Below are 20,931 nucleotides of genomic sequence, written 5' to 3' on the forward strand. Positions count from 1 at the left end.
TTAGCTAAATACATCCTAACTGATGCGAAGCTTTAGGTTAGCTATTGACTGGACATGCTTGCAGGCTGTACCTGGGCAGTGCAGGTGCCATGCATTACTGCTACTCACTGGATACTGTACATTTTTAAACAAAATCAAGAAAGGATCCCTGTCAATTTGTTGTGCTGTTTTGGAGATGTTAATAATTGAACATATGTGCTATGATATTAACTCCTTTAAAATGGGGTTTGAAGAACAGTTCCAAAATATGGGGCACTTTAATATTTGGGGTCAGACTGTGGCTAGTCTCCCTGTGTAGGTCCCAAGGAGCTTTTCTCCCACTTTTGCCCCTAGCACAGGGTACAGCTCAGGGACACTAGATGAAGAGAACAGGGATGTACAATGAGGAGGAGGGAGAGTTCTGTTTGGATACAGAGGCAAGGTACACTGCACTTTATTAAGGGCTCACTCACAGACCGCACTTAGCCTGATCCCCAGGGCACTCCAGGAGTCCCCATGCACAATGGTTCATGGAGCAACCCCTTCGGTGATCAATATGGGCTGGTGTATAATAGGCACAATTTTGCCCTTAAAACAATATTTTGTGTGACAGGTGGGAAACTGTTGGATACAGAGCATGAAAATAAAAAATACTATTAGGTCTTAATGCCACATAATCACACTTCATAGAAGACTACTCCCTTGAAAGAAAAATCTTTATTTTTCACTGTAGGGTTGAACAGCTGTGAGAAGAGAAATTTATAACTCTCAGTCAATATTTCAAAAATATTCATATGCCTTTATAGTCAAATCTCCCCAGGGAAAGGCAAAGAGTGAAAGCAGGACATCTATTATAGTGAGTGAATGTGGTTACAGAAATTGAATTATATTGCACAGCCAAGCTATCCCCTCACCTCTCACAACTGATTTTATTTGTTGTTTCAGTGCAACTAAAATCTGAGAAACATGAAATCACACCATCACTGCCACTCAGCTCAGAGTTCAACATACTTCTTTTATAGTATTTACACAGCTAGCCTACAGCCCACAAATTAATAGACACTCCTCTTTTGCTGAAATACCAGTACAACCCCACACTTCTAAAGCATACTATATTACTCTTCATTTTTTTCATTCAATCAAATGTGTAGAACAATTCAGAAATTAATAAAACTCCATTCTTAATGTTACCCTTTTACGGGTGTGTGACATGCTGTATCTCAAAATAGCACCCTATAACCCCCATATTCATCATTTGTATATTGTTGAAATGTTTCATACAAAATATGTCTTGTAAGGTACCATATGAAAAGTCATGATCTGCTGAAACTCATTGTTCTGTCAAAATATGTGTACCATCATTGTATATGGAATTATCATATTTTGCTATATGGTTGTTATTGGAATATGTTGTGAGTTTGGGAGATGCCCACTGCTAGCTTTCCTGTGACAACAAAGGTGGTGACCCACACTCCGTTTAAGTGACCATCATGAGCCACTGACCAGCAGGGGAATTGTAAACAAGAGATTTACAATTCTGTAAGAGACAGTTGCACAAGCACCACACAATGAGGATTGCTCAACTCTGTGACTCAGCAAGATCCACCAGGACATACCTGCACCAGTATCTTCCCTGGGACATGAATTGAGAGTATAAAATAAGGGACAGTGGCACCAGGAGATCACCCCTCTCCTCCCCCACCTACTCGGAAGGCAACAAGAATGCTGGGAAGACAAAGACTTTGAACTGAGGAGATTGGCTGAGAAGGAAATTCAGCCTATGTATTAAGAACTGTAACCTGCCCACAATGTCCAGTGGTGTGAGAAAAGCTGTTTGATTCAACTTTTGCTTAGTCTGAAAGTTAGGATTTAGAATGCATGTTTTCTTTTTATTTTCTTAACTTTCTCTGACCTTTATGCCTACCACTTATAATCACTAAAATGTATCTTTCTGTAGTTAAACTTATTTTAATGTTTTATCCTTACCAGTGAGTTTGTCTAAAGTGCTTGGGGGATCTGCTGAGGTTACAAAGACTGGTGCATATCCACTATCCTTGATGAAGTGGTGAAGTAATTAATGAGCTTGCATTGTTCAAGAGAAGGTCTTGAGCAGTGTAAGGCGATACAAAGCTGGGGGCTGTGGGGATTTGCTGGTGTCTCCCTATGTATAGTTCATGAGTGGCTTAGGCCTTGGCTACACTCAGGACTTCACAGCGTACATACAGCTCTTGCAGCGCTGTATGTACTCCACCTCTCTGAGGGGAATAGCTTGCAGTGCTGCGAGCGAGCGTGCAGCGCTGCAGGTTCTGATTACACTGGCGCTTTACAGTGCTGTACTCACTGCGCTCAGGGGGGTGTTTTTTCACACCCCTGAGCGCAGCAAGTTGCAGTGCTGTACACCGCCAGTGTAGCCAAGGCCATAGAGAGCATAAATGCAATCTACCTGGGTGTGTCTCTGAATGCTGGTGGCTAAGTGATAACAGCACCTGCAGGGATTTGCTGCTTGTCACTAGCAAAGCATCATGAGAGACAGCCGACGTTGGAGAGTTAAGGGGACACAATGGTCCCACAGTTCCAAGTTGTACCCGGGGATCCCATCACAGGTGCTACTGTCATTACAGATGCAGACTTATCCTCCAACACTAATAGAGCCCAGACAGAGAAAGGGGGCTATTTTAGCCAAAGTAATAAAAAGGCTTACCAGTTTGATTCCCTTCCTGTATTTCCTCAAAAGGGCAAATGGGAATTGAGAATCATGGGGGAGTTGAGGATTAGGATGAAACAAAGTGGGGTCATCAGTGCTTAATTTGTGCCGGGGCTTGCCAGGGCTCCTCTAGGCTTGTCAGTTCATAGCTCTGGCACCTCTGGGCTTGCTGTGGCAGTTATGAATGTAAAAAAATTGCTTGATTCCCAGCACCTCTTTCATTACAAATTAAGTGGTAGGGGGTTCATCACTTAGTAACACTGAGGAAGGGGCACAATATTTTTGGTAATTCTACTGAAACAAGTGATCAAACATACACTACATCTTAATTCATGTGCTGTGCTATCAGGGAGATGGTCCTCAACCTTTTCTAGTGCTGTCTCCATGCAGGTCCCGCATGATATTTCCCATCACCACATCAGTGATAATGATTGGCATCAGGCATCTCTGTACCTTTGCTTTGCTACCTGCACTAATTTCAGTGCTCACTTTGAAATCCTCCATTGATTGTAATTAAGCCTATCTTAGGGTTGCAAACTTTTACTTCTAGATATCAAGCTGCTTACTCCACAACAACAGAAACAAAACCAAAAAGCCCACACTCATGAATGTAGTTAGAGTGAAATATGTTGTCATTTTCTAAAATTGCTTTATACAGATTGCTAGGGTCATGATGAATCATTGAAGTGAAAGGGGGAAGAGGTCTGTTTATATCAGAACCACTAACAGAGACAGAATCTTAAGGCATTCTTTCAGACTTGTAAATCTCTCATTTTCTTAGAATTCTTGTCTCTTATTAAATAAACAGAAGAATGCAAGTTCTCTCTGGATTTTGTGCCTATTTTCAAAAATGCCTGATTTTCATATGATGAGTCTTCAGCACTTTCTGAAAATGAGGCCCCTTTAAGATGCAAACTTGGGACCCAAAAATGTAATCACCCAGAATCACTAGTCACTTTTGAAAATTTAGTCCTTAGTATATAGAGTAAAAAAAGTATTTATTGGACTTCACTGACATATAACCACAGCTCCACAAAACTTCCAAAATTTGACACAAACATTTAGTTTAGCTAAAATTTGAAGTATAACAGTTCAGTTAGTCAGATTTTCCAGTTATAAATTTTCCAATTAATAGATTACTCTACAAGAATGAACACTACTCTATCTACATATACAAAGATACTCCTCCCATATCTTCCTCCAGCCTGTCCTCTGATGCCTTTCCAACCTCCCTAAATGCCTTGGGGGAAAAGATGGGCCTTACAGCAAACCCAAATGGTTAAAGTAATGATTTCTGTTGCTTCCTTACAATTTCTAAATGCACTCTGCTATCTCAAAAGAAAGCAGCAGTGAGTTCAGTACTGTTTTAGATTACCACATAATGTTACACTTCATCAGGTTGATTTAAACAAGGAAATTACAAAGCAGTAGTTACAAATATGTTAACATCTCCCTTGACATGAAACAAATGGCAGACTAAGGGTATGTCTAGACTATCGCCAGATTGGTGGCCAGCAATCGATCCAGCAGGGGTTGATTTATCACGTCTAGTCTAGAGTGCTCTCCCGTCGACTCCTGTACTCCACTGCCGCGAGAGGCACAGGCAGAGTCGACGGGGGAGCGACAGCAGTTGACTCACCGCAGTGAGTAGATCTAATTATGTCAACTTCAGCTACATATTCACGTAGCTGAAGTTGCGTAACTTAGATTAATCTCCCCCACCCCCAGTGTAGACCAGGTCTAAGGGAATCATCTTGCTCCACTGAAGTCAATGAGAGTTTTTCAATTGGCTTTATTGGAAGCACAATCAGGACCCAATATCTGTGGGCTGCCATTTTAACAGCAATTCCTACAGGAAAGCCTGATGACAAGCCAAGTCAGGAAGCTCAGAGGTGTAGCCAGAAACACAAGTAACAGATGACGATTTCCATATTTTTTTGGGGGTAAAAATTATAGATTTGACATGGATACACACGCAGAACTGAAAACATCTCAGAGAGATACAGCACTCAGGTCCCATCATGTAGGTGATGACAAGATAGCCAGCTATACTAGCTGCTTCAAGCTTCATTATTTTATACTAAAACTTTTTATTAATAGCACCTTTTAAAGAAATAATGATTTGGGATGTAATCCATGCTCTCACTGGAGTCAACATGAGTTTAGCCACTTGTTTACATGGAAGCTTGAGAAGGCCCTTCAGCATGACTCACATTGGAATAAGTGAGCGGAAGCCATTTTATAATCCATTGCTCTTTTCTTTCAAGTCATGGTCCTTAAGAATTCAATATGTTGAAGAATTCTTACTTAAGAATTACACTCTTTTGGAGCAGGAACAGTTTGTACAGCACCTAGAACAATGGGGCGAAATCTAGTTATGACCATTAGACATTACCACAACCTGAATGTTAAATATTATATTATTAATAATGATTAGCTGGATTGTCAGTATTTTCCCCAGCCTTCCCAAATTCCCTGTGTTCAGAGGTATAACAGGGCACGGCTCTGCTCCTGTCTTCTTCCCCACAGAAACTGCACTGATTACGTGAGGTGTGCACTCAGTGACCTTTTATTTCAAGTTCTCTCCATCATTACAACTACAGTCCCCATACCACAGTCTATTTACAATATTTACAGAGCTACTGGCCCTCTCCTCAGAACCTAAGGGGAACAGAGGTCTCCCTTTTCTGAGATCTCTATGTAACTGGGCTGAGCTAGTCCTGTTCTTCCCCTCCAACTTCCTTCCTGTGCCTCTTTATCAGATTTGGGCTGACGGGCTAATTGAATCTTTATCCCACACAGCCCGCCAGTTTGATTAGCTAATTACTCCAATCAGCTTCCTCTGGTGAACTAATTAGCATGTAAGTCAGTGATACTCAGATTGAGGCTCCCGAACTGCAAGTGTCTCCTGCAGCTCTTTGCCGCATATGATATTAAAACACGGATTTTAATTAACCAATCTAAGTTATTAACCACTCAGGGTGCTTTTACTATGTTGTAGTTTATCAACGGTAGTTGACAAAATAATAATATTTGGTCAGTCATTTTGCTGTGAGAATATCTGTCTATCTATCTATCTAGAGAGTAAATGAAACAATGAATTCACACTACTGTGGCTCTTTTGGGTAATGTTAAACACTAATTTGGCTCCTGAACCACTGCGGTCTAAGTATCACTGATCTAAGTGGTCAGAGTGCAGGCTCACCTGTTTACTCCCTGCAGTCTGTCTCAAGAGGTTATGTGAATTTTTCTGGATCTGTTTGACCCACTGCCAGTCAGACTGATTTTATTTTATGAAACAGAGCACTAGGGCACAAACACAGATTTTAAAATACACTTATAGTTCCTGTAGATATTAGAAAGTTGAAGGGCCTGAACAGGTTTTATTAGGTCTATGCTATCTATAGTAAGGAATCATTATTGGGAAATACAATGTTACTCGGGGAGGCTTGTTTTTCTACTCATTATCAGAAAATTCCTTTTTTAATTAAACATTGAACATACTATCCACTTTTCTCATCAGTTTTCAGTTGTCTGGTTTGTTAGGTTTGGAAATAATTCCCCCCTCCCCCAGTAAATGACTTTTAGAATAACTGTACTTCACAATCCCTGATCGATCTATTAAATTGAGAGTTGAGGCTCATATATTGTGGTAGCAGCACACAAAAAATGTGAGACTGGATGTCCACAGTGAATTTCACAGTCTCTCACCATGAAGGCAGAACAGAGTTAAAGCTTACTCCTGAACTCATAAATAACCTTACAGCTCACCGTACAAACACCACACTGTGTGTAAGATTTAGAAACCACCACCTCAAAACCCTAGTAGCACATAAACTGGACTTAAAGGTATTTACTGTACAGTAAAAGTACAGTACAAAAGAATTCAAGAATTAGTGACATTTTTTACAGTGCTGCTAAACTAAAAACCAGAATGCACAAATGTATGTTCAAGTAGTAAACTCTACATACATAATGAGACATTAGGGATGAGTCAGAGTACATACAACCAGTCCCTGGAGGTACGAGTATAATCTATCACTTAGAATGATGTAAGCCAGTTATAGGCCATCCCATTTTAATTATCCAAAAAGGAGTACTGACCCCAGCACTGGACAAGTTATTTTATTATTAAATACTAAGGATCTGATCCAGCAAAGTACTTAAGCACTTGCTTGACTTTAAGTAAGTGAGCAGTTCTACTGGCTAGTTATACGGGGTGGGAACCACAAAGGTACTTTGGCACTTAAACCCCAGACTTAGGTGCCTGAATTATCAGTCCTGCAGGACACTTCAGTGTAACTGCTCACATGTTTAAAATCCAGCAAGTATTTAAGTGCTTTGGTGAATCAAAGCCATAATGATGTAGATGTATATAGATCTTGATAGAAAAGGCCCTTAGGAGCTCCTGATCCAGTTTGTATGGATAAGACACAAGAGTTGAAGCAGAAAGAGTTGTAAGGTTCAGTGATGGAACGCAAGGGGAAATAAGAGGGTTCTCAGGGGAAAGGTCACTGTCTTTAAGGAGAGAACCAGGCTGGTCCAAGAATAAGGGACAGCATGAAAAGAGGCAGAGATGAGCATAGGAGTAGCAGACAAAGGGAGCTTAATGGAGAGGGGATTTTCTCATCAGCTCCTCCATAACATGTAGTACAAAATATACATGCTCAATGGTGATAAGTAGAATCACCATGTGATGGTATTTACTAGTCAATGGCCAGTTCTCCACAGTTATTACTGCCAGTTCCTCATAGCTGTTAAACGGTGACCTGTCCCCTGGCAATCATGATCCTGTGAAACAGACACGCTCTAGCGAGAGTCCCTCTCAGATTCTTTCTCCTGCACGAACGGGGAGAGGATTTGGACTAGAAATAAGTGTGATGGACTCAGTATCATAATGTCACCATTGCCATCTAATACCTGCTGCTAGTTCTCTAATTTTTGCTAGAAAATTCACTCTTCATTAAGTGATAAATGAGTCTCCTGGGTGGAAGAGCCCAAAGCAGTGCTTTATATGCCATACCTGCTATCTCAGTGTTTCAGAATGGCCCTGGTGATATGCATTAATACAGTCAGCAAGGTAAGCTTGCTCCACCTCTTCATCTATGGTTACAGGTTTGAGGAAGTGGTAGCTCTGCTTTATGGGAGGTGCTGAGGAAATGTGTCCAGAAGCAGAGGCACCTCTCCTTCCCTAGCGTTTATTATGATTGGAAACCTCAGTGTAAGAATTCCAGTAGTTTTGACTTACCCCAGATCCTTTCCCATACTTAGAACTGTACTGCTTCTTTCTCTCCACTTAGCATCAGCCAGGTGGACACAGTTCCCTCCTCCCCAGCTCCACCAACTTCCAGCTCCACACTCCCTGCCCTTCTTCCCCCAATAATGTTTCCCCTACCAATGCCAAGGCTCACTGTCATTTGTTATCTGGGTCCCCAACAGCCTTCTAGGTCTCCCTGCTACCCCTCTCTGTCCCTCTTCACTTCAAGCCACATCCACCAGTCTGTGGTCTTGACCCCATGCATCGCCATGTGCAGTGTACCAACCCTTCCCCAGTTCATTTCCCTCACCGTTGTTAGATTGCTGGTTCCTTACCACAGGAGCTCAGCATTCTCTCTCCTCCGTACAAACCCAACTCAGACTATCTCAACTCCTGCCTCCCACTCTGTTAGCCTCTTTTCACTTTCAACACTCCTTTTCCCTATCAGCCCATCCCTCGAGCTTCCTAGACTACAACTGGTCAAAACACCCAAATCTCAAAACCTCCTGAGCGCCAACCTTCCCATTCCCCACATCTCCTCTCCTCCTAGCTTCCCCCTTTGGACTTTAAAATCAATGGGAATTTGCTTGAACGAGGACTAAGAAAAACCAATCAGGGGCTTCAGGATTTGGCCCATAGAGTAGGTTTCTCCGATCACTCTGGTGCAATTAATTGACCCTAGATTCTAAGGGTTTGCTATTCAAGGAGTTACTATAACTGTTCCTTTTTAATGAATAAGACTTAATTTAACTAATTATATTAAATAGCCAGGACAAATATCATCTCAATTGACTGACTTGAATCTATGTTAGAGAAACATACTTCAAGTCTACAATCACAACCAGTATGTAAAGGACTCCATTATTTATACTGTGTAAAGCAAACACTAGTTTTCAAAAGTAAGTATGGTATTCAGAAGGCTACTTAAATTGAAGAAAACTTGTGAGAAAGGGGTGTCTAGGTTCAGCACAAAAAGGGCAGACTGTAAATTGTAACCTGGAGACCAAAGAAAACCTAATTGGAGCAGATTTTCAAAACTTTTAAATAATACAATAAAACAAAACCCAAGTTGAAACTTCCAAGACTGCCAAATCAGAAAAAAAAAAAAAACATGGGAGTTTTAAAGGAAGTCTCTGTATCTCTGTTTTTTATTTTAAATGAGGAGTCTGGAAAGATTGGCTCACTCGAAGGTCACATTGACCCTGGCACGATGATCGTATTGTTTTGAAGCCTCTAAATATTGACCTGCCAGGAAAAGAGTAACAAAGGAAGCAATTAGACAAACTATTAAAAGAGGGAAAGCTTCTCTCCTGTTTATGCTCCATGAGTAAGGTTGCGATTTAGCCTTGGAGGTCACGGAAGTCACGGAATCCGTGACTTCCAAAGACCTCCATGACTTCAGCCAGCACCAGGGTCCCCTGCTGTCTGCGGAGGCAGGGAGTTGCTGGGTACCCCCCCCACACACACACACACAGCTCCTGGTCTTCATGGGTGGCAGGCAGACCCCCGCAGCTCCTGGCCACTGCAGATGGCAGACAATTTATGAGTTTACCCTGTATAAGCTTTATACAGAGTAAAATGGATTGATTTGGGGTTTGGATCCCATTGGGAACTGGGTGTCTGGGTGCTGGAGATAGGTGACTTGCTGAGCAGTTTTTGGTTAAAGTCTGCAGCTTTGGGGGCATGGACCAGAACTGGTTGCAGCAGTTTGGCTCAACAAGGCAGGGTTCTGGAGTCCCAAGCTATCAGTGGAAAACAGGCTCAGAGGTAATTCCAGCACATCAGGTGACAGTCCCAAGGAGGTCTCTGTGACCAAACCCATCACAGTAATAATGTATTCCACATTTAGGCCCAACATGCAATTTTTCTATGTGTGAGTGCCAAAACCCAACATTCTTGGGTACCATTTCCACATGAAATTAAAGGGCATGCTTGATGAAAGAAATGATGCTGGTATAAGTATTCATATTCATTTTTCCAAGACCACAATGAAGGACATGCTGGAAATTCTTGTTCCTAAAATCCCATAGTTGTGTATCCCTGGCATTACTGATGTTAAAACTTCAAAAATGGGTAAAAAAAAAGCTCTGTTACGATTGCTAACTCTGGCTAAAAACCAGTGTTCCTGGCATGGCCTGTAAGATTCAGCTTGATCAGAATAAACCCATAACTGAGCAAGTATCAGCAAGAGCAATACGGAACTCAGAGCAGTTCAAAAGGAAATGAGGACCTACAATAAATTATTTCAACATCGTATAGTCCACTGTATGTCTTTGTATTGATCAGATATTGCTTTATAAGTATAGTGCCACCCTCTCAGATCAGTGGTTCTCAACCTTTCCAGACTACTTTCAGGGGTCTGATTTGTCTTGCATACTCCAAGTTTCACCTCTCTTAAAAACTACTTGAGTACAAAATCAGACTTAAAAAGGCAAAAGTGTCACAAAACACTATTACTGAAAAATTGCTTATGTTCTCATTTTTACCATACAGTTATAAAAAAATGGATTGGAAAATAAATATTGCACTTACATTTTAGTGTAGAGAGCTGTATAAACAAGTCATTGTCTGTATGAAATTTTAATTTGTGCTGACTTTGCTAGTGGTTTTTATGTAGCCTGTTGTAAACCTAGGCAAATATCTAGATGAGTTGATGTACCCCCTAGAAGACCTCTGCATACCCCGAGGGGTACGTGTACTACCTGGTTGAGAACCACAGTCCTAGATCAATGGGTGTTAATGAAAGAGAAAACAAAGTATGTGCATATTTTTATAATGTAAAAAATGAAAATGCTTTAAAAATTGTACATACATACACACACACATATATATATATTTGAATTGTTATACTGAATAAGATCTCTGTCATCCATTTAGTTCAGTATTCTGTCTCTGATAGTGGCCAGTACCAGATGCTTGAGAGGAAAGTGCAATAAGCTGCAGTGTGGAGAGGAGGGATAGTTTGCTCCTCAGGGAAATCACCTCAATCCTAATAATTACAGAGTATCTTAAACCTGGAAGCATGAGAGTTTGTATCCCTTCCAAAACACCTTCACATCCTCAAGTCTTTACTTTTATAATTCTGGAAATTCTTGTTAAGTCTTCTAAATGTCCCATTCCTCTTTGAACCTGGTATGTTTTTGGTCCCAACAACCTCTTGTGGCAATGAGTTCCACAGTCTAATTATGTGTTGCATGAAAAAGATTGGGTTTTTTTTAAGTCAAAATTTAAAAAATAAATAAATTAATCATATCTTTACAGAGTCCATAATTATAAATATAAATATAAAAGTATGTCCATATATAACTTTGTACATTTTCTCACTAATAAACTACTCTTTAATGATCGTAACTGTTCCTTTATGAAACTTTCTTCAGAACCATAATCAAACATTTTCACTTCACGTGCACAACCTTTTTGTTATTACCAAGTAGCTGTTTTAAAACTGGAAACAGATGACTTTCCCATGGTCCTCAAGCTACACATTGACTTTAGCAAAATCCTTCATTTGCAGAATACATTTTTATAGCAGTATCTTTTTGTTCCATGGAAAGACCGGAGAAAAACATCACTTTATGACCCTAAGGGTTAATCAGAAAGGTTAATCAAAAAACTCAAAAACCTCATTAGAGCCTAGTAATCAACATAAGAACTTGGGGGGCAAACATATGAATTCCCAGAGGCTGTATTTCCTGCCACCCTGAATAACTATGCTAACACAGCAATGGATATTATTGAGGGGAAATGCTCTGTTGTTGGCCAGATGTGGGAACAGGAAAAGAGCCTGCTAAGTAACTTACACTAGATGACACAGGTCTCCACTTGGAAATGTAGATCAATGAATAACAAAGCTAGCCACATACAGAGAGAAAATAGTGAAGAGCTATTAGTGCCATTAGCATGCAAAATTAATACAATTAAAAATAAAAGACACTTCGTTGAGGGGGACTTGAAGCCCCCAAACCCTGGGACAGCTTTGGGAAGGATTGGGTCTCCTGGCACAATTCCTCCCAGAGCTCCACAGTGGAGCCCTGCTACTCAGCCAGCTAGATCTGCTAGTTGGCATTGGGGAGCAGGAGAAAGAAAGGCTCCTTGTGCTTAGCTCCCTCCTGCCTATGCACAGGACACATCACAGTTCATCCCACAGTTCAGGTAGGTTTAGAATGAAAATATCAAAAACCTGAGCAAAGGAATAAAAAACCTGTTGGCCTGTAAACCCTCAGTTCAAGGAAGTTTCACAGTCAACTGACACTGAGCAACTTATTATGATACCTTCTATTATTAAAGACCTGAAGGCCTCCAGAAGTATTCAGAGAGCATAAATAAATAAATAAATAAATAAATAAATATCAGAGTTAACATATATGGGAATCACATATGACAGATGTTGACCTCTGTAAGAGCTGTACATGATGAATTATGCTAACAACACTTTAAACAGTTTTACCTCCTAGTCATAAATTAAGTAACCTTGTTGAAATGGAAGTTGATGACAATGACACATTAAATCCCCCAACCAATCATTTCATTCCCATTTCTCAATTTGGAATGAATTAATCTAAAGGAAGAAAATATTCTTTCTATACCGGTAGAAGATGCTACTGCTATTAAAAGTGAGATTATCACTTCAACAGTCTCTGAATCCAAATGCTTAAGTGACTTCCACCAGTTCACTAGTGTGACTTTTTTTAAAACATCATCAGCAAACTTATATTTCTTGAATGGTTCTTATTCCCAAACTGGGTCTTTTTTATGGCCTGGTGCCATTATAGGTTTTCCCTTCTAGTGAGAGAATGGTATGTTAGATCTCAAATCAATGAAGGCTACAGTCAGAAAGACTGCAAGACTTCTCGAATATGCTGCTCAAACAGTTTCACTTTTGTTTCTACTGCCTGGCCCTCCCTTCTCACATTTATCTCCAGACTTCTTCTCCTTGTCCAGATCTATTCCACCCCCAACAAACTTCTATTCATTGAACTTTTTGAAACTTTGCACTTTCAGAGAGAGGTAAGAGATTGACTCTGTGTGCACAAATTTGCAGAGAGACAATAGGGTTGAGGTCTGTTATTTCTCACCTCTATATATTATTTATTTATTTATTTATTTGTTTGTTTAAAAACATTTTTGCAGTTAACAAGCATGTTATCTCTGGAGACACAAATCCACAGTTTGAGAACTGCAAAACTAAGCTTCTCTGATGGTATCTTCTAGACTGCACACTAAATCCCATTGGGTAGATAGAAAGAGTAACCTAAATCATCTATACAGAAGCCCCTGGAGCCCCATAAGATTGGGTCACTAATCCATGAACAATTGGAATTTATTTACAAAACTTTTCTTAAACATTACATGAATATATCATCTCATACGATAGAATTAGAATTTATAATCCCTATTCCATGATGAGATATCTTTGAGCTATAATACATCTTAATGTATCTTAATTAGAAACTTAATTAGAAACTATTTTTAGATAGGTTTTTTCCTCAAAAAGCATTTTATCAAAATGGGGGTTACACAAGGAGGTAAGGATGGAATCTGTGGAACCAGAGGGACATGACCTTTGAGGAGGAAGAATGTAGCAGTCACGGGGCGACTGCCATCTTCCAGCTGCAGCAGGTGCTGGGGGAGTGTAGAGGGAGATTATTTCCATCCGAGGCTCTAACCAGTTCCCCCCACAGCCCACAAAGCATTTACTTGGGTTTGGTACTGGGTTGAAGATCTGCCTCTGAGCAAGCACTACAGGAATGAGCACCTGATATCTGGCACTTAGATGTAAATACAAGGCCAAGTGGAATGGAAAACAAAAGAGAAATCCCTGCAAATATTCAATAGTTTCAGAATAATCGAGGCCAGCTCCCTGTCAGATTTTTGTTGCTAAGAAAGAGAAAATCTTGATAATGAAGATCATCACACAAGTCTGTATTCTTTTTATTGTGCCTCATTTTAACCAATCCTTAAACACGCAGAAGAAAAACTAACACCAGCCTTTACTCAATATTGCCACCTGTTCACACCAGCCCACACTAGAGCAATCTGTCTCAAGGAACACCAGCTACAATATTTTAACCCTGAGATTGAAAGTGCTGCCAATTAGCACCACTCTGAAACAGCAACTATTACCCCGGTGGCTGCCTGTTCTAGTCCCTTCCTCCCCCTTTACAATTTTGTTAATTTAAAGACCATGTTAGTATTCAACTTTCCAGCAACAATGATCAGAGCTCATTGAAATACTAAGTGAAAAATCTCATTCAACAAACTCAATGATAGCAACTATAAAGGAAACAGAAAACTCTATAAAACAACTATGTTGAAAGGTTAAGCAATGCAAACCCTTAAGAACAAGGAAATACCCAGTTCTGGGACACACAGCACATTTCCAATGGCAGTTAAAGAGTTCTGCTTCTTTTCAAGGAGCTTTCTCCCACAGAGACGGAACCCCTCCTCTAAGGAGAGATTCATCTCCCACACATTGATTATAACCTTAGGAAGTATTCAAAGTTGACACATGTACATAGGTTAAGTGTGCAATGTGTTATGTGTTCCCAGAGGAAGCACGAAATCACAGTTATATTACACTGCAAGGCAGACTACTGTGCAGAACTATTCACAGGATTGGGCCATAAACATATACACAGTAAGTCTATGGTAAAGGGAAAAATTCCCCATACTCTGAGACTATACAGTGAATCAAAACCTGAACCCGAACACACAGCCCTTTCTACAAGCTCAACCAGCACGCATAAGAATTCTGTTGCATCTGGAGGGAGACTAAGTATGTCTGATCCATGATACTGAGCCTTCATCTGTACAGTGGAAATGGGGAAGTCAGCAGCTACTGACTTGGAAAACTGGTACTCTTGGTAACAAGCAAGTACCACACTGCTGTGACAGTCTGTACCCCTTGGTTCACCCTTTTTACAAGACTATGATAAATTGTATACAAAGTATGTGTTGTGAGATTGTGACTGGTTCCCTGGGGTTCAACCTGGAACTGGGATATTGCTGAGTCCTCTGTCTTATCAACCTGAGCTCCCACTCACACTGTGATGCTTTGACAAGCTGCAAACCTCTCCAGGTCCTGCACTTACACAGACATCCACAGGCAGGGACACTCCCAGCTGAGTTACATGAATGCTTCTCCTAGCCACTCATGAACCAACAACAGAGAGGCTCCAGACAATTCCCCACAGCTCCCCAGCCCGGGACCCCAGAGCTGTACCATCATGCCCTGGTCAGAAGCCTGACCAATGAAAATTTATTACCTAGTCCGCCCCTCCCTCAATGTGGAGAGGACATGCACCAGCTCTTGTTCCCGAGCAGATTACCCATGCAGTTCAAGATAGTTACCTAGGAAATTAAAGTAAAATCACAATCTGAGTGCTATAAACTAGACAGGATTTGAATCAAGCAGTTTCTTAGCCTGATGGTATAGTTCCTTAATACACAAGCTGGGATTCTTCTTTCTGGAATTGAAAAAAGTCAATTCATTTCTCCCCTGCTTAAGTTTTCCCTCCTTTGTGGCTTCTGACCAATTTCCACAACCAGCATTACAGCTCTGATCACAAAAGGAAGTAAAAACAAATGGAGAATGGGGAAATAGTTAAACAGAAAATTATTCAGACTATTTGTTTTTCTGCTGAAAACACTTTTAGATCAGTTTCACTTGAGCAACTGGAGGTTTTTCAACATGACAATTATTTTGTGATGTGCTTTCTGTGGAAAGGAACATTTCCCAAATAAATACTACACTTTATCTCTTGACATCTGAAGAAAACAGCTGCAGGAAACTCTTGTCAGATTCCTTTAAGTGAATGGGTAGAAAGCCACTTACCCCCAGTTGCCACAGTAATTTCACGTAGGAAATGTCCATAAAATGGAAAATCGAAGGACAGATTCACTCTCTGCAAGGAACAACACCAAAAAAGAAAAATCAATAATGTTAAGAATAGGAAGAGAAAAATGAAGAGCCCTCCACTTCAAAATGTGATTAACCCATTTTCTCCTGCCATTTTTAAAGCAGCCTTGCCATCCCTCATTTGGAATCCCCAGTGGTTAAACTGGAAAAAAAATGTGTACGAGCTAAAGGCCTGAAAGCACATCACATGGAATCATAGGATCTACACTACTGATTAAAAAAAATATACAGCCCCGCTAACTGGATGATTCTATTCTGTGATGGGTAATCATCGTGTTTGGGAAGGGTTTCCACTAAGCAAGGTTATTTCTGCCTTTTTTCTTAGGATGACAACCATCATTATTTCAAGGCTATAATAGTATCTGATTATTACAACATACCCTAATATTTGTCCACTCCATCAATTGAAGGCAAAGGTCTGTGTTTAAAATATCCTTCAAATGTATTTTTCTAAGCCCACTTCTGTCTTGTTTTTAATTTGTATACTACCTTTGGATTGAATTTGGCTCCGTTGCAAAAGGATTAGTTTCTCCAGCCATCAGAGATTTTTAATGACTTATTTGGCATGAAATTAATCACTGAAGATTACAGTGACTTGAAATTAGATTTTCTTTCCTCTTAAATGGAAACCAGAATTTTGAAGGGATTTGTTATTACTTTTTTTTATTTACAACTGGAACGGCGAAATGCATTTTCATTGTGCTAACTAGACTATGAAGACTCTCTCTCTCTATATATATATATATAAACTGAACACTTCAAATCAAGATGGCACATCTAATGACAGTATGTGAACTAACAAACAGTTTTTTTCCATACATGTTTTCTTTGTTGACAAACATGGTATACTAATGTACATACTGTATATACTCGATCATAAGCCAGTTCGTTTATAAGGCAACCCCCCCAAGATGGATATGTAAAAATGGAAAATTTTTATAACCTGTTCATAAGCTGACCCTATAATTCAGGGGTCAGCAAACTTTGGTTCCCAGGCCATCAGGATAAGCCATTGGTGGGCCGAGATGGTTTGTTTACCTTGAGCGTCTGCAGGCACGGAGGTAAACCTAAGTAAACAAAGTGTCCCAGCGCACCAGCTGCTTACCCTGATGGGCCGGGACAGCAACTGGTGGGGAAATTTTTTTGGGGGGTGTGGGAGAAGCTGGGAGTCAGGGGAGTAACCCCCGTGACCACCCTCCATATGACCCCACCCCTAGCCTGGGACCCCCACACTCTCCCCATCCCATCCCTTCCCATCCCCGCCTTAGCTGGGGAAGGCCAGGGGAGGATGTCTCTGACTTGGCTGGAGCTGCTCCAGCAGGCTGAGCAGCACGGGTGCAGCCTGCTCTGGCTGGCCAGACTGGGTGGCGTGGCCGCATGTTCCAGTGGTATATGGCAACTCAGAAACTTTATGTACCTTTCAGTATTGCAGAACACATTTATTTACCTGTAGATTGAATAGGTATTTTGTCCATTAGTTTATCTTAATTTTGAGGTGATGGTGGAAGAAAGGTGACATCATAATTCTTAGCATTCCCAGAAAGAATCATACAGAAAATACTTATGGGCAAATTGCCATGTCAGAAACACTGGTTTCTTGATGTGTCAGTCCCAGAGATATCATTGTGTTCTATAGGTAGTTGTTACAGAAGTGATATCCCAGCATGGCCCTGAGGTGGGCATTATTAATGTCCTGTATACAGATAGTTGCATCTGTCCTAATAGCTGCACAACTTTGAAATGACACTGTCTATAATTGCAGGGTTGTACTTCATTTTCCTTCCTTATATCCATTAGGAAAGTACATTTTCTTACTTTGGAATTTTTCAATTTTTTTCTAAATTTTCATAATTTCTAATTTTTCTGTCTTATTTTATCATTTCTAATTATCTAATTTTTTCACAATGTTTTATTTTTAAAAATAAACAAATGCAAACACTAATGAGGTACCCTACAATAATAAACATTAGGGCAGTGGAAGGTAAACAAACCCAAATATCACTCAGGATACAAATTTCAGTGTCAAAATTCCAAGTAGTAATTTATTATAAATAATTTTAAAAATTAAAACTACAAAAATAGCAGAGGTTCTCATCCAAGAAATGAGAACATTTAGATTGTCAAATTATTGAAACATTGAGGCAGGAGGTCAAATTTGAGATCTTACTGCAAATCTAGGGAAAACTAAATGTCCAATGAACCTTTCCAAATTATAGCTTTGCAAAATTACCTTTCTAGTTCATTATGACTACAAGCTCCAAACAGTTTACAAGCTGATACAATAATGTTCAAGCTTTATTACATCTGTTCAGAACCCCCAAATTACAAAATGGATTAACACTGAGCTTTTAAGTAAATCTGAATCCTTGTTTTCCTATACTAAAGAATGATGCTTAAGAAGTCATCAGCATCTAAATTACTAAGTCTAAGCAAGATGTGTGAATTGACCTTTCATTGAGTAATGAAGGAGTGTCATCGCTGCACAAGGAGATGAGAGATGTTTCTGCCCAGCTCCAACTAGACCGCCCATTTGGCATTTTTAACACTATACTAGTTTTATGGTTTCTTATTTTTTCAAAAGTCATCACAGTGATCATTTGTAAGGAAGCATAAAGCTATGAACTGGTGTCAAGTACAACTATAGCCCACATTCCTTTTCTCTAGATGCACGATTAGAATTTTGACCTAACTATAATCAGTCTTTTAGAATTACCATTTTTTACTCTTTGAACTAAAAGTCATGGTCCCTGGGTTAGCAGAAAGCCGAGCGAATTATGAAAGCAATATTAAAACCATAATTCATTAAAAAGGCTTTTAGTGTAGAGAGTCTTTTTTAATTTTCCTGTAAAACATCTATGTAGGAGCCAGTTTGTTGAATGAGTCCAATTCCAGACTATCATTCCAGGGCAGCTGAGCCATGCAGCATATGTGGGTGTTGCCTGATCAAACATGTAAATACAAATCAATTACACACAGAGAAATAAAACCTTACCGGTAGATTAATTGGTACTTATCCATCTTTAAGAGAGGACATAAAACAGAGGTCTCGAGAGAAGTCTTAAAAACAATAGCAAAATCTATGCCTGGATTTTTATGCCTATAATTGAATTTTGTGGGCAAACATCAGTACTTACATCTCTGTCTATTATGGACACAAAGCAGAGGATTCACAGTTACTCTCTGAGGTGAATATGAAATGGATTAGTTAAACCACATTACATCCCTGTGTGGATGCTGTTAATCAGAATTAAAGGGACCTTAATTTGGTTTAGTTGAAGGTTTAATAGGGTTTAACTAATCCACTTCAAATTCACATCTTTAGTTAATTTGGATTAATTCTCCTGGCTATCCAATGCGTAGACAAGCTCTTATGGGCATGAAGAATCCAGACCTAGCTATGACGACCTAATCCCTGGTGCAGACAGCACTAGGTTGATAGAAGAATTCTTCTGTCGACCTAGCTACCGCGTCTCGGGGGATTGATTACATACACCAATCCGAAAACCCCTCCTGCCGGCATAGGCAGTGTCTTCACTGAAGCACTACAGTATGCAGGGCCGGCTCCAGGGTTTTGGCCGCCCCAAGCAGCCAAACAAACAAAAAAAAAACGTGATCGTGATCTGCGGCGACAATTTGGCGGGAGATCCTTCGCTCCGAGCAGGAGTGAGGGACCGTCTGCCGAATTGCCGCCGAACAGCTGGACGTGCCGCCCCTCTCCGAAGTGGCCACCCCAAGCACCTGCTTGGTAAGCTGGTGCCTGGAGCCGGCCCTGACAGTCTGGTGCAGCTCTGCCACTGCAGCATTGTAAGTGTCAGTCCATTGTAAACCTCTGGATTCACTCCCTCACAACTTCCACAACATTTTGTTCTTGGACTGAAATTTCTCATGCTTAGCCACAATGGTCCAAGTTGAAACAAGCGTGCTTACAAGTTACCATGTGCATTCAGAGTAAAAAATAATGCCAGGTGAAGGCTGCCAAACAATATTATGTAACATTTCTAATTTGAATTTAACCCTAGATTTAGGGCCCCAGCTATTGCCAGAGTGTTTCTTGTTAGGGAAGTATTTAACTCTGGGGAAAGCATCGTTAGATTTTTTGTACGAAGTTTGTATTTTTTCAGTCTTTTTTCCCAACATAGGTGAAGCGAGTGCTTATGAGAAGAAGCCTCCAGCAGAGTAGCAAAACCATGAAAGATGCTTATTTGTGACACAATTCCCACACCTCCCCCCCACTAACTGACTTAGAATGTGTGCAGACGTCACAGATAACTGATACAGAGTTTTATTCAATTCATCCCAAAGATAGGGAACTGTCTGAACCCCTTTATTTCCATTATCCCAAGCCCCATACAGACTTTTTACCTATTTATTTTCACCTTTTGGCTAGGCAAAAGATTGCCTGAATGCTGTCGGCTGTCAGCCTAAATCTACTGGATTTATTACCTTCCTTGGTTTTTGAACTCTGAACTAAATCCCACAGTGATTCCTCCATCTCCTGCTTCCCTCTGAGCTTGTCACCTTGCTGGTGGGTTTATTGGTTATGGGAAATAATATGACAGAACCCAGTGGAGAAAAGAATTCTAGCTTTGTTTTTGTTCTCTCAGCCTCAGAAGACTCTTCTTGCATGTTTAAGAACCATTGAGCTCTCAAGCAAAGCCACTACTTGAAGTTTTTTCAACTGTCAGAACCTCATCTCATTGTTGCAACTAACTGGGCGGCAGATGAAGCAAGAACTCTGAGTCACAACACAGAATCTTAATTTTTCTTATTTAATTAATGCCAATATTGGCTCTTCTGTTCAGGAAGTTTCCAGTTGTTGGTCAGACATGGGAATACAACTTGGAAATCATGCAGCATCCAATTATAATTGTATGCTAGCTGCTTATTTTAGTATTCATGGTACAGGACAGTGTGATCAGAATTAGTCAAGGTAGAGTTCTAATCTGGAAATGGAATTACATCTGCCACTTTAGCTATCATCATTTGACAAAAAAAAGTTTAAATAATAGTATTTTGGCAAGAATTTAAGATTTCTCAAAAGGAAAATGTGGCTGGCACTTCATACACATTTAA

General features: G+C 40.2%; 1 protein-coding gene across 1 annotated transcript in view; it reads right to left on the reverse strand.

Moving 5' to 3' along the window:
- PLXDC2 (plexin domain containing 2) overlaps window positions 1-20,931 on the reverse strand; it is a 366,040-nt gene that overhangs the window by 150,900 nt on the left and 194,209 nt on the right. The window contains exon 4 of the mRNA XM_034760317.1: window positions 15,775-15,844. Within this exon, the coding sequence (XP_034616208.1) occupies window positions 15,775-15,844 (70 nt within the window). The remainder of the gene's footprint in view (window positions 1-15,774; window positions 15,845-20,931) is intronic.

The sequence above is a fragment of the Trachemys scripta genome, chromosome 2, assembly GCF_013100865.1.
Source record: "Trachemys scripta elegans isolate TJP31775 chromosome 2, CAS_Tse_1.0, whole genome shotgun sequence".
In the NCBI taxonomy this organism is placed as follows: domain Eukaryota; kingdom Metazoa; phylum Chordata; order Testudines; family Emydidae; genus Trachemys; species Trachemys scripta.